The sequence below is a fragment of the Aulonocara sp. 'chitande type north' Nkhata Bay genome, linkage group LG15 (assembly GCF_057382095.1).
Source record: "Aulonocara sp. 'chitande type north' Nkhata Bay isolate Kocher_YH1m ecotype deep benthic linkage group LG15, A_spYH_male_GT1.1, whole genome shotgun sequence".
Classification (NCBI taxonomy): domain Eukaryota; kingdom Metazoa; phylum Chordata; class Actinopteri; order Cichliformes; family Cichlidae; genus Aulonocara; species Aulonocara sp. 'chitande type north' Nkhata Bay.
Window position 1 is genome coordinate 10,366,703 of NC_141358.1, and position 14,788 is coordinate 10,381,490.

General features: G+C 39.2%; 1 protein-coding gene across 1 annotated transcript; it reads left to right on the top strand.

The window, feature by feature from the left end:
• The first annotated feature begins 303 nt into the window (after positions 1 to 303).
• Positions 304 to 14,055, top strand: prkg3 (protein kinase cGMP-dependent 3). The gene is made up of 22 exons (XM_086264020.1): positions 304 to 642; positions 2,599 to 2,688; positions 4,076 to 4,138; positions 4,254 to 4,380; positions 4,464 to 4,630; positions 4,787 to 4,900; positions 5,937 to 6,042; positions 6,204 to 6,267; positions 6,408 to 6,485; positions 6,625 to 6,713; positions 7,324 to 7,389; positions 7,579 to 7,626; positions 7,772 to 7,813; positions 7,946 to 8,057; positions 9,146 to 9,282; positions 9,371 to 9,460; positions 9,607 to 9,748; positions 9,869 to 10,032; positions 10,242 to 10,358; positions 11,782 to 11,844; positions 12,555 to 12,630; positions 13,273 to 14,055. Exons 1-22 carry the CDS (start codon positions 633 to 635, stop codon positions 13,357 to 13,359), a joined length of 2,052 nt encoding a protein of 683 aa, XP_086120146.1. The 5' UTR covers positions 304 to 632; the 3' UTR covers positions 13,360 to 14,055.
• Positions 14,056 to 14,788: the final 733 nt, after the last annotated feature.

A 14,788-nucleotide genomic window follows, 5' to 3' on the forward strand; every position in this document is an offset into this window, starting at 1 on the left:
CACCCTGGTACGCTTTTCTTCTACTTGCCCGATGTGTTCTTTCGGGATGAATAACGTGCTGCAACATCACACTTTAGCTGTGTGTTTTCTCAACTGAGCATAATTTTTACAGCCCAGCTTTCTCTCCAGCTCATCCTCCTCCTCCCTCCTCCTCCTCTTCTTCTCCTTCTCGTACTCCTGCTGCCTGTATTCCTCTACCTGGTGTGATAGGAGGAGCCTCAGGTTATGGTTAATGATTCAACACCAGAGCCGTGGAGATTGATAGATACAGAAAAAGAAGGAAAGATTTAGTGAGAGAGAGAGAGAGAGAGAGAGAGAGCTGGAGAGAAGTAAAAATAGTAAAGCTGTAGACGGGGAAATGTAAGCTGAGAAAGTATGCAGTGGCAGGAAAAGTAGAAGAAGGAGTATTGATAGAGAGTTTGCAGGCTGCATGCGGTGTGTCTGCTCAGGTGTGTCCAGTCTGTAGCTCATCTGGGGTTCAAGCAGGTCAGAAAAACTGCACAGAAAGCAAAAAACTTCTCTGCAGTGGAAAAGTGGATATCGTTGAGCAGCTCAAGGTGATTATTTGGCTCCTGTGATCCATGCGGCCTTCATAGGCAGGACATTAGATCACCTTGTCTGCTGATCACACCATGCCTGCAGGTGAGTGTGGCTTCAGTCTATTCGTCCACAGATTACGTGCAAATAGTGTCTCAGAGTTGTAGATTAGGTCAGACAGGCCACCTTCAGGCGTTTATCGGTTCTTTAAATATATTACCGCTGTGTTTAAAGTACAGATCAGCATTGGTTCAGCTTAAGTTTTATTGGTTTTTGATTTACTACAGCGATTAACAAAACGTCATATCTGAGAAAAGGCTGCCTAATAAAGACAAAGCACATGACTTCCTTCCAGGTTTCTATTACAGAGTATCTTATGAGAATTCAGCTGTAGTTACACATGGCCATGAATTAATAATGAAGCAGTATGAAGTGGACTGTATGCTGGCTGTGTCAGTATAATGGTAGCTGGCATCATGTTCCTGGCGTGCAGCTGAAAAGCAGACACAAATATCTGTTTTTCTTTCTTTTTCTCTCTCCTTTTTTTGGCGTTGTCTGCTTTAATAGCATGTTTCCTGGGATCCTCCAGGATCATTTACAGAATATATGAATATACGCATGTTAAATGAATGTTGCTCACTTTTAAAGTTCATTCAGTATTTAAATAATAACCTGTTTTGTTTTTGATTTTTTTTTTTTTTACCATTGTAACAAAAATAACAAACATGGACCAATGAAACAGCAAATATTCAAACAGAAATACAGCCACCTACCTATCAGTTGCCCCAGGGCTGAAGAATAACTGAGCAATTTCCCCCATTGAGTGTCAGCCTGCAGGCACTAAAGGTTATCATCTCAATCAGCTCAGATTGTCTTTCTCAACAGCTACAAGTTCCTAGAAAGTTTACAAATTGTGTTTGTGCACGGCTCTGTCTTAGTGTGTGCTTTGGTGACAATTTAACGAACCATCCTGAGGCAAATCTGATATTCAAGTAAGCATGTAGGGACATATTTTTATGATCTGTGTAAACTGACCATTAAGGTCTTTTTCTTTTCTGTAACACATTTATGAGCTATGTGCACTGCAGTCACGTCGCTTTCTGTACTGAAATCCCTGGAAAAATATCTAGTTTAGGCCGCTGTACATGTCTTTTTTAAGTGCCCATGCTCCCTCGCAGAACAGGAGCTGTTTATATTTCCCTGTCACATTCTGCTGGTGTTTTACTAAATGACTTTATGAGTTTAGTTTAATCTTAGGCCTGTCCAATGTTCAGGGTGAGGCAGCAGTAACCTGGGGTCATACGATGTGTGCCGTGAACACAGGCAAACAGCCTCTCCAGGGTTTTTACTGTGTGTTTAGTAAAATGGACACATATCCAAGTGTGTTTGTATTGATTGGAGTGTTTAAAAAAAGAAAACAGAAAAGGAATCTTGTTTGCAGAGGTTCTTTAAACAGGTCACCTTGATTAAGAGAGGTATTGGATCTGGCTTGTGGTTAACTTCATTGTTAATCTCATGCAGCAGTGCTAATGAATCTGTCAGTTAATATGACCTGCTTATGCATAGTCACAGGGTTTTTTATATCTCACATTAGTGTAACAACCCACAACCAGCAAATATAAATAATCTGCATATAAACGCAAAGCCTGGAAAAAGCGATCTATCATTTAAAGGGGTTTTTATACAGCTTTGACAGGTTTTGTGTCATTATCAGTCACAGAAACTGTAACAGATCTTCAGCAAATGCTGGCAGGGTGTGACAGCACTCAGAAAGCACCCCGTTGACTGTCCATCATTAGTCTGCATTATTCAGCAGGGCTCTTGCTGTGTGCTGCCAGTGAAGTAGGGTTCAGTGCTTTGAGAAAAAGGTATCAACACAGTTACAGTTTAAATATCACCCTTTATGGCTTTGTGTGTAGGAGTTTCCACAAATATCACAACAACTGGGGCTACATTTTATGTCTGTGTTCAGGTGCATAATTTATACAACTTCTCGTTTTCCTGTTATATGAAATTCTCCCATAAATCTTCCTTTTAAAAAAAATCTTATTCCCACTGTAGCTATGGAGAAGCAAATAGAGGAGCTGAAGCAGCAGCTAGAAAAGCAATGTCTGATCAACAAGGAGCTGCAGAGGCAAAATAAGGACCTAGGTGAGTACAACAATAACTATATAAGCTTTAAATATTGTAGAGACTTCATTGTGCAATAGCAGGTTCATTGAGGTGAATATTGGGATATATACGAACACATGAATTAAAGGTGGAGCTCTTAAAGTTCTGAAGGTTGAGTTCAAATTTAGAGAACCAGAATGAGGCCTTCACAGGACTTTTACTTAAGATGTGGAATCAGTGGAACTTAGACAGGTAGACATGGTCAAGACAAACGGCTGAAGCAGTTTGAACAGGAAGCTTCATGTGCTCACAGAAACTGGATTAGAGAAGATTCCCTGGTCTGATAAGTCTCCACTTGTGCTGCTTGTTTTGGATGGTAGATGGTCAACATTTCACATCAACATCAAACCATGGATCCATGATCTGGTGATGATGGTGTAATGGCATGGGAGATATTTTCTTGGCACACTTTGGGTGCCTTAGTATTAGATCTTATCATCCTATTATGACCACATGTCCATCCTCTGGTGGCTAATGTGGCATGTCATAAAGCTCATGTCATCTCAAACTGGTTACTTGAACATGAGAGTTTCACTGTACTGAAATGTCTCGCATGGTCACCTTTGGGGTGTGATGGAATGGGAAAATCATGCCATGGATGACATGTGACAAAATCATGTGATGCTGTCAGGTCAATATGGAATAAAGTCTCTGAGGATTGTTTCCAGCACCATGATGAATCTATGTAATGAAGAATTAAGACAGCTCTGATCCAACCCAGTACTAGCAACATGTACCTAATTATGTGACTGATGAGTGTAAAATGTTGGAGGGATGCAACTAAAATTTTAGACTTTTTTTTTCTGATCATGGCCAGAGATCAGTTAATAGCATGGATCAGTTATTAGCATGGCCCCACTGTACATAAAACACGGAGTACACATGTAGAAAACCATGCAGTTACTCATTGGTTTATGGGCTTAAACCACAATGAGAGATGGATCAGGCTGATAAGTGGATGACATTATATACTCATGAATGGATGACATTACATACATTTATGACTTGTCAGTCATAAATGTATCCATGCCCAATGTATGCTTTATGTTATTTGTCTTTGATTGTGATCTTAATTGACAAAAGTGACATCAGTATGTGACTCAAAGACTCGAAACAGGTGATTCATAAAATAAACTCACTATTAAGGTATTTAGTGAAGTCATAAATCAAGAGACAACTAGGGTCATTCTAGGGTGATTCATTACGTTTGCATTCAGAGGAGTGGATCCCTGCAGGCCATTAGAGAGAATTTACTTTGGCTTATGTTTCAGACCCATATCCATCTTTTATATACAAAGCACAGAAATCGTCACTTTTAATGTGTTTTGCACATTTAATATGTGTTTTTTTTTCTTCACATTCACAGAAAAACGACTCACCGAGAAAGAGAAACTCCTGCAACAACTGCAGACTCAGTATCATGATCTCGGTAAGCAGCTCTTCACGGGAACACAGAACAGGGACACATCTACTTATCTACTTACACACATGATTGATGCGATTTCTAATGGCGATCTGTAACCATCCATTTGTTTCTGATACAGACTTTCCCTCTCAGACCGGTAATGAGATTGAACCTGAGGTCAGGAAGAGCCGTGCAGCTGTCATAGCTTCAGAACCAATCCCGGAGAACCTGGAGATTAAACGGGCGAGGGTGAAGAAAAATGTCAGGTCAGCATCAGCACCTTTCCAACAACTTATATAATACCCAGTTTGTATGTTGTAGATGACTTCTTTGAACTTTCTATCGGCAGTGAGACGAGCCTAATTGTCAAAGCTATCCAGAAGAATGACTTCCTGAGCCGGTTAGATGATGAGCAAATAGCCATGATGGTGGACCTGTTAAAGGTATCTCACTTCAATCCTGGAGATGAAGTCATTCAGGAAGGCTCTGAAGGAGACAGCATGTACATTGTGGCAGGTAGGCACACACCTTAGTATGAATGTCTGTCTTTTTATCTGCGATTGCTCCATGTATATACGGAAGATTTTTAAAACTGGGTTATTAACTTCTTACAGCATCATTTCACAAATAAGCAAATTTTAATATCTATTTTTTTTTGCCCTTTCTTTATAGCTGGTGAGCTTTCTGTGAGCCAGTCTGGCCGTGACCTCCGAACTCTTACTAGTGGTGATGTTTTTGGAGAGCTGGCGATTCTGTACAACTGCAAAAGGACAGCAACAGTCAAAGGTCAGCCTGTATAATGATGCCTCCTGGAGGGTTTTGCAGAGGGTTGTAGTGATTGTATTATATAGTATAATGTAATTTATGTGGAGACATGTATGTATGTATAATATATGACCACATATGTTCTACATATGAGATAATGGATGAACTTTTTGACAGAAATACATAGCAGTGCATTGGAGGAAAACTGCCCAGCATGTTAACAACAAAACATCAACCTAACTCTAGAGCATGGTGGGGAGAATATCATAGTTTGCTTTGGTATTTGGACACATTATAGTCACTGAGGGGAGAACAAACTGACTAACAATAACACTTCTGAAAAAGAAGAAACTCTTATTTTGAAAGGACCCAAACAGTATCCTGATTGAAACTGGTTTAGTGTGGTTTTGGGACTGGTTGTCCAAAATCCCCAAAATGGATGCAGAAAACATGTGAAGGAGGATGTTGCTGCTTATCACAAACGCTTGGAGTCGCATTTTGATATAATGAACATGCCTTGTGCTATGAAAGGTAGCAGCTTTTTCGGACAATGAAATGTAAAATGTGACAAAACCAAAACAATAACATAACTTAACTAACATAACAGTGACAGAAAAAAATAATAGCTTTTTAGTCACAGTAGTTTTGTAACAAAGGTGCCTGATTCAATGTAGAAAAAACAGTGTGTTCAAGTACATCCCTTTACAATGCAATCCACCCGTGGGAAGGCAGTTTTCTCCCATCTGCAGCAAGCTTGTCTCTCATTTATCTCACTTTGTCATATGAGTTCTGCGATGGTAATAGAGTGCATCTGGCTATGGTTTTATGTCATTTATTTCAGATTTCATCTATTACATCTGAACAGTATTTGTGAATTTTCAATCAAACCAAACCCCAATAATTTTAAAGGTTCAATCAGTTTTTGTTACAGTTGTAGTTAAATTAATTCAAGAGTTCAAATGTCTTAATCGTAAAATATGCTTCAAAGTTAACTGAGTCCACTACTCTTTTTATTTTTGTTTATTTTTATCTCTATTATTGTGTGCTCATATTGCAGCAAAGACACCTGTGCATCTGTGGTGCATGGAGCGACAGACCTACAGAAGCATTATGACCAACAAGTCCAAGAAGAAACGAGAACAGCTCATGGGCTTCCTGAAGACGTGAGTTTCTAGACTCAGCAGCCATGATAAAACTTTCATCCCGACTCCTCGGATTCTCTTTGTAACTCTATCATAACAGTTTTGGTATTTTTCGCTGCACTAATGCAGCAAATGCTTCCCCTATTTCTAATTTTCTCTTAAATTCCCACTTGCCATTTCAGGGCCCACACTCTGAAGGACCTGAATGATGTCCAGTTGTCCAAAATCATTGACTCCATGGAGGAGGTGTGCACCTCGATGTCTTTTTTTGCTACGACACAACAGAATCAAATACACTGAACACAAGGATGTTTTCTTTCAGCTCTTGGAGTGAATCTGAAAGTACACATTTTTCTTAATATTATTTTTAATTCTGTCTCTTCTAGGTGAAGTACCAGGACAAAGATGTTATAGTTCGAGAGGGAACAGAAGGAAACGCATTCTACATCATCCTCAAAGGAGAGGTAACGATATCTTAACGTGCGTCTTTGGCCAGTCACACCCAGAGTTTTTATCCAGCCTATTTCACAAACCCATATTTCTCTTGTGTGCATAACATTTATTCTTTCCGTTTGTTTGCCTGTGTGCGTGTTTCCCCTTCAGGTGTTGGTGACTAAGAACGTGAACGGTCATCAGAAGCAGATTCGCAGGATGGGAAAAGGGGAGCATTTCGGGGAACAGGCCCTCATACGGTAACCATGGAGACACAACACATGCCTGAGGACATTTGCGAGAGCCTCGTGCAGCACGATGTGCTCCTCGCGCCTTCCTCAGCTGCTGTCAGCTGTGACATTTTTATTTTGCAGATTCTTCAGATTATCCTCCGAATGCTCTCTGGTGACGGAAACATCACGTTTTTCCCTAAATTGCGCAGTTCTGCTAAGATGCAAATGAGCCATTGAAGCAAATTTATTGCTGTGGCTGTCAGTAGAGGTGCATGCATACAGAAACACTGTGTGTGTGTGTGGGGGTGTGTGTGTGTGTGTGATCCTCTGGTGGAATAACAGAGGTTGTTTTGATTATACAAGGAGGATATTGGATTTTTAATAAATATCAAATATCATCTAGCTTGTGTTGTCTGCCTCTAATTTGCAGGACATGCAGCACCATTGCAATTTCACTGGGAATTATTTTTCTCAAAATAATGCAGTACTTTTTCACATTGCATATTTTTTAATCTACATATTAGTATTTGCTAATATATGTTATTCAATTAAAATATCTCTATGAGGTTCTCTTTCTGCAGCTGTATTCACTGCATTTCCACAGACTTGAATTTTGGCAATGCTTTTTGTCTTGCAGCGAGGTCTTGAGGACAGCAACCTGCACTGCCGACGGCCCTGTTACCTGCTTCTCCATTGACAAGGAGTGAGTCTGACCCAGCACTCAATTCCGACAGTAACCGAATGTGATAGTGTGTTCGCTCAGGCTCTGCAGTGACAGCTGTTGCTCCTGGAGAGGACAATTCTTCGGTTGCTTTACAGTCTGTTTGCTGTCTGTTGTGTTTTCCCACTTGCTTACAGATGCACAGCTTGACTAATGATGCCTTTTGTTTAGGGTATTTGAAGAAACAATTCCCGTAGAGCACCTGGAACTCTTTGATGAGTATGTATTGAAAAAAAAGCACTGTTGATTGCATAACCACAATTTGTTTTTTCCTCCACCTTACCGAGAGTGTGACGTGGAGGTGAAATAGACTGCCCCAGTTAGTTTCCTGCTCATATCCTGTCAAATTTATTTTCACTTCCAGCTCCAAAGTGATGCAGGAGGCGCAACCTCCAGAAAAGTTGAGGTGAGGGGCTGTTGAAGGTGAAGGTTAAAATATGTTACAAAACCAACAATCAGTCACCAGAATAAGCTCAATAAGCAGTTATTAGTGAAAACAAATCTAAAAAATAAAAATAAAATCACCACTCTTTCTCAGCCCCAGCTCCACTCTGAGATTGAAGGATCTGGTTCCAGTCTTCTATCAGGAGGGTCGCTATCAAGGAGATCCTGTCACACTTGGAGTTGGAGGATTTGGCCGTGTGGCGCTGGTCAGTTGTGCATCTTGTCTGGGTTTAAAAACACACACAATATATATATATATATATATATATATTTTAAACATTTATTAGAAAGGTAGAAACTACAGAGGTAGTTTTCACCACCACACCAGAACAGGGTTAACACAGTCATAATGGATGATGTATTATGGTCCCATGTGTCACAACCGTTTGAGCTATCGAAATGGAAAAAGGACATAATAATTATAGCTATGTTTACCCTGCACTGGCATGTGGAAGTTGCTGTTGTAAAGAGAGGCTCTGTCAGCCTACTGTAAACACTGATGTGATGTATAAGGTAGTCTGTGAACTGCTAAAGGTAATTACTCCCACAGTCAGAAAAAATTTATAATTTGTTGTTCAGCTAACTTGTGCTCAGCTCTAACCCCTCATTTTAGTTACGGTCGCATTAGCCACTAAACGTTTATGTACTTTAACATATATGGATATTTCTCTCATTTGCAGTAAATCCAAACCCCCCAGTTCCAAAAATGTGGGGACACTGTGTGAAATGCAGTGCAGAATGCAATAATTTGAAAATCTCACAACCTGTATTTTAATCACGATATAAAAGAAGCAAAACATATCAAAAGTTAAAAATAGGGAAATGTACGACTTTCAGAAAAAAATATTAGCTTGTTTTGAATTTCATGGCTGCAATGTGTCTTGAAAAAGTTGGGATAATTTGCTTCCTTTTTAGTCCAGAGTACAGGATGTTTTCCAAAAAAGAAGTTTAAATTTTGATTCGTCTGACCACAGAACAGTTTTTCACTTTTCCTTTATCCATTTTAAATGAGCTCTGTCCTGCAGAAGACTGGTGTTTTTGGATGTTGTTCATGTATGGCTTACTCTTTCCATGATAGCGCTTGAACCCCATCCTCCTTGTGAACTGCCCCTCTGCCCCTCTACCCTGCTGAGAATCTCTCCCTGTCGAAGATGCTCGATTTATACCCAACCATATTACTTTGTTACATTGTTACCTGACATGAGAACTTAAACATTTCACACATTGTCCTGACTCTTTTTGGAACTGGGGTTGTAAAATATTTAGCACTGATGACTGTTTTTGCTCTTCTAAGATGACCACCCTGCCCCATGGAAAATATTACGCCGTGAAGCGAGTCAGCAAGAAGCACATTGTTGCCAAGAGACAGGAAGAGCACATGCTGTTTGAGAAGAAGATCCTTAAAGCTGTGCAGTGTGAATTCATTGTCAGGTATCAAAGATATGTGGACTGCAGTGTTTTAAATCCATCGGTTGAGCGCAGAGCACCTGAAAATGTTTTCTGCTCTCGCTGTTTCTAGACTTCATGGAGCTTTCAAAGACACACGATACATCTACATGGTGATGGAGTTCTGTAGTGGTGGGGAAATCTGGACCAAACTCAAAGAAGTGTAAGACGAAAAGTGAAATCATGCTCTATATTTGGAGTTCCCCAGTTTAAAATACATACTTTTTTGTAGAAGCTGTAGCAGATGGAAGTTTACAGAAATTTTTAAGAAAACCGTTGTCCAACTTATTGCATCTTTGTGAATGTTAGAGGTCGTTTTGACGAGCCTGTCGCTGTGTTCTGCACTGCCTGCGTGGTGGAGGCCTATGCTTACCTCCACAAGAAGAACATCATGTATAGAGACCTAAAGCCTGAGAACCTGATGCTGGATGCGAAGGGCTACGTCAAACTGGTGCGTCTTTAGCTGTAAACAAGTTTCTAAAGCAAACAAACTTTTTTTTAATGTGAATTTCAGTTAATGAAGACTTTATCATCACATTTGATTCTTGTGTGGGTGCTTGTCATCATCCAGGTTGACTTTGGTTTTGCAAAGGAGCTGGTTCGGGGCGAGAAAACCTACTCATTTGTTGGTACTCCTGAGTACATGGCTCCAGAGATCATCAAGAACCAGGGACATGACTTTGCAGTTGACTTTTGGTCTCTTGGCATCCTGATTTTTGAACTATTGGCGGGAAGGTAATAACAATGATAATAATAATACTTTTTTTTTTTAACCAACAGAGACATAAAATAACCTTAATGTTTACCAGCAGATGGCAGCAGCACTGTATGGCTTTTTCAGAGCTCAGTGTCTCACAATTTCAGGTTTCAGTCTTTTTAATACCATTCAATAAAAATTAAACATTTATTAACAACACGTTTTTTTTCTGTTTTCAAATGGTCAGCCCTCCCTTTTCAAGCTCAGAGCCCCAGAAGATTTATGCCAAAATTTTGGATGGGGAGCTCCATTATGCACCTTATATGAGCGAAGCAGCCAAGTCCATTATCAGTAAACTGTGCAGGTAAGAACAGCTGAGTTTATTGAGAGCACATAGATTACATTTTCATATAGGTCACTGATAATTGTACAAAAAAGAAAAATGGAATTAGACCTTATGAAAATTTCACTCAGTGGCAACTTCATTATCTACACCATCCTAATACTAGATTAGACCCCTTTTTGTCTTATTTGTGGCATAGGTGCTTAAAACATCCTCAGAGATTTTGGTCCATATTGGCATGACAGCATCACACAGTTACTGCAGATTTGTCAGCTGCACATCCATGATGTGAATCTGCTGTTCCACCACATCCCAGAAGAGCTTTTTACACTAAGATCTGGTACCTGTGGAGGCCGTTTGAGCACAGTGAACTCACTGTAATCAGTTTGAGATGATTTGAGGTTTGTGACATTATTGCATATTAGCTTGCAAGAAGCAGCCATGAGAAAATTGGTACACTGAGGTGTTAAAGGGATGGACATGGGTAGTATTAATAGTCAGGTAGGCTTTAGCATTTAAAACAGAGATTTCAAAGTAGTTTCCACATCGTGGGCCACAGTTTGATCTTAAGTGGGCTGGACCAATGAAATGTGTAAAATTACAGAAAACTATATCTAGTAGTTCACTGCACACACTGTCCCGTAAGTATACAATATAGTTTGTCAATGTGTGTTTTTGTCTGTTTTTGCTGACTGTGAATTCAATGTAAAAACTGATATTTCTATAGAAGAGTGGATTTAATTACTTAAGTATAGTATGGATGGCTGTAGGGAAGGTCTTTATCATAAGCTGTAAAACTGATGAGATTAAAAGTTTAAAAGTCTCTAAATTTATGCCTTTTAGTGGACTGGATTGGAGTCTGCCGATTCTGGTCCCCGGGCCTTATGTTTGACAACCTGGTTTAAACACAAAATTATTACAAAACTATCGTTCGCTGGATATTTTCTCTTTTTTGGACCATTCTCTGTAAACTCTAAAGATGGATGTGTAAGAAAAAATCCCAGTAGATTGTCAGTTACTGAAATACTTAGACCAGCCCGTCTGGCACCGACAACCACGTTCAAAGTCACTTAAATTACCTTTCTTCCTCATTCTGATGCTCAGCTTGAACTGCACGTCTAAATGCATTGGTTTGCTTCCATATCGTTGGCTGATTTGAAATAGAATTCACAAGCACTTAAGCAGGTGTACCAAAAAAAACTAAAAATCCCCCAAAATCTGGTCGGTGAGTTTTCTTGTTTGGAAATGCCACAGTGCCTCAAAGTACAGTGTGAATAATGAAAAATGACAAAAATGTCTGAAAAAGAAAGCATTCCATCATTAGATGCATTTGTATTTATATAGAAATATATTTGTAATAAAACACACCTCTTGAAAAATGAAAGCTCATGAAACCAAAAGCAGTTTCTGAACTGCCTTCTCTCTGAATGATGCATTTTTTCAGACCTCGGCCTGGTCAGAGATTAGGAAACACCAAAAATGGGATCAAAGATATCCGGCATCACAGGTAACCATGGCAAAACTCTCTTCTTTGGTCACCTACTGCTGCCTGTACTGTAGTACATTACACTACACCACCAGTCTGAACCACTGGTACAACCAAGATGTATCCATGCTTTCACGTTGTTTATGCCAGATTCTGAATCTACTATACAAATGTTGCATCTGAAATTGAGAACAGAAAGCTTTTTTCCAAACTTCCATCATCCAATTTTGGTGTGAATTGTAATGTCAGTTTCCTGAGCTCTTCTGCTTACCTCGGTTGTAACCAGTTGTTATCTGATTTACTGTAGAGTTCCTATCTAACTTGAAGCAGGTCAGCTATTCTCCTCTGACCTTTGGCATCAACAAGGCATTTTTGCCTATATTGAACAGGCAACAGTAATTTTATACATTTACTAATCTGTAATGATAAACATTATGCACCTTTCCACCTCAAGTGCATAGCACATACGATGTTGCGTAATTATTATAGCGGTATTACTATAGAGTGAGTACATTTACTACAATAAATATATACTATGTGAAAAATAGGGAAGTGATTAGCAGTCTAAAGTTCTTTGTACAGAAAAACAGCATGGTGATTTTGTCTTTATAGATTATGTTTCTACACTGCTGATTGAGCCTTTTTACCTTGTTATTATTTTATGATTATAAAACCATGTTTAATAATAATAATAGTAATAGTAATGACAAAATCTCCCTTTTTACCTTCAGGTGGTTCAGCAGTATGAACTGGCACAAGCTGCGTGTGGGTCAGCTTGAGGCTCCCACAGCACGGCTTATCCGCAAGGCAAGTCAAACCAGTGTTACTCTTACATGGAAAGCAGAACCTTTTTTTATGTTTAGAGAAAGTGAAACAAAAGAAGGACCGCAGGCAGGATTGTGTGGAGCAAATATTACTGGTTTTCGCAGTGGCTAAAGAACGTTTTGATACATGAAACCCACTGTGTATTCAGACTATATTAACAAAACCTGGGTCTGAAAGGTTATTACACACTGCATGAACATGAAAAAATAGAAAGTCCAAATGGAAAACAACCCTAAGTTTTTCACCCTCATATCATTACTGGCCCCAGAAAGGAAATTAGCCTATCGTAGTTGCTCCAGTTTCTTGCTCTTCTTGTCCTCATCCTCTTCCTAGTCATGTGTTAAGATTAAAAAAACCCCCAAAACTGTAGGATTATGCTTTCAAATGAACATTTAAAAATATTTTTACTAAATGCTTCATTCAAAAGTAAATGCTTCTTTAAAATAAATGATCAACTCCCCAAAAATGTTGAATTTGCTTCATTGGGACTATGTGGGTGTTATTTCGTCACTAGCCGAATTTTGTTAAAATGAGGGGATTTAAGAGTGCTTAATATTACTGATTAGAAATAGATTACGGGATAGGCTGTTTGATGAGCTTCATTAACATTTCATCCTCTTTCAGGGTCCCTGCTACATCAACTTTGATCGCTTCCCTCTTGATCAGACGAAGGCAGAAGAGGAGTTCTCTGGCTGGGACCGTGACTTCTGATTCTGCCATGTTAAAGGATCAAGAAGAGATCCCCATATAGGATAATTGTAGGTCGCCTGAGTTGGGGCCAAAACAGGGCTAAAGTCATATGAGGGTGGGAAGAATTTCCTGTTTGGAAAAAACAAAACAAACAACCAAGTTGATTTAAATTTGATTATTGGAGTGAAACTGTATCGAATCATGCACTTTAGACGTGTGCCGAAATTCCTCTTTTGCTATTCTAAAACAACCATAAAGGTGGATAAGGGGCCAAAATATGTAAATGTGTTACAAGAACATGGTACAACATTTTGTTTCCAAATACAGTCCAAGTCAATTTGGTGTCTGGTGGAGAAGTGCCAATAACAACATCTATATAACACTTTTTACTGATTCCAATAAAAACACCCATCCCTGTGTTTAGTGGAGAGTTTCTGTCATATGGTACAACTTGTACCAAACAACAACAACAAAAAAACCCTGTCCTTATCAAACCTGGAAACAGAATCATTTCTAATGCCATAGCTGTAATGTATGTCTGTGTCTATTGTTCCTTTGAATCTTTAAAGTTTTAAAGAAAAAAAAGTGCTTATCCTCTTGATAAAGTTGTTTATGTTACACTGTTACTTTCTTGTGGTGTTAAGCCTTGATTTCTAGATAAAAAGATAACTGAACATCATGATGAAGAATACCTTTTTGATTGAAAATAAAGAAAAATTGCCCTTATACACTTGATTCAGCTCAATTTGTTACTGTGCTGCAATAAAATACCGAGCCGATTTGATTTACTTTTTTTCCTCCTGCTGACACCAAAGTATTCAGAGATTAGATTTATGATAGATAACAATGCATGGTGGAAATGCGTTTTTAAGAATGTTATCAGGGTGGAAAGTGGCCTGTGACATAATAAGGGTTTAATCTCATGTTCTTGACAATGGCTGCAGCTGACTGTTTGGGTCTGGAAAGGCACAGCTGTCTGATGTGGCAGCAGGTTTTAGGGCTGGAGGAAGGAGTCTTCCTGTCCCCTCCTGTTAATGCGCACGATGTGCCTGCTGAGACCAGTTTTCCACATCACGACACAAACTTCACAGGAATAAAAACCACATCTTCCAGAGGGAAAATACCCGCTGCCAGATGTTTCCTTCCTACAGAAGACCCAAAACACATTGAAGCATAGACTCTAATACCCCAGCAGCAATGACAGAAGCAGCCCAGAGGATGCACAGTATAGTTACAAGTATTTCCTATTCACAGCAGTAAACCGTGACTTCCTGTTTGCAGATCACTTTGTTTTACCTGTGATGCATGTGGTATGATTAACAGAGCAAACACAATATACTCTGTTTATCCAATCCCAGTAACTCATAACAGTTTTCTGATTTCTTGTCACTCTCTCGAGTAACATTCATGTGTATTGAAGCCCCATTTCTTCCAATGATGCCATAGATTT

Bases quoted from the DNA above. Each gene is read 5' to 3' on its own strand.
- prkg3 (XM_086264020.1), top strand. The intron at 6,486-6,624 runs GTAACGATATCT...TTTCCCCTTCAG, and splicing joins ACATCATCCTCAAAGGAGAG to GTGTTGGTGACTAAGAACGT. The intron at 10,359-11,781 runs GTAAGAACAGCT...GCATTTTTTCAG, and splicing joins ATTATCAGTAAACTGTGCAG to ACCTCGGCCTGGTCAGAGAT.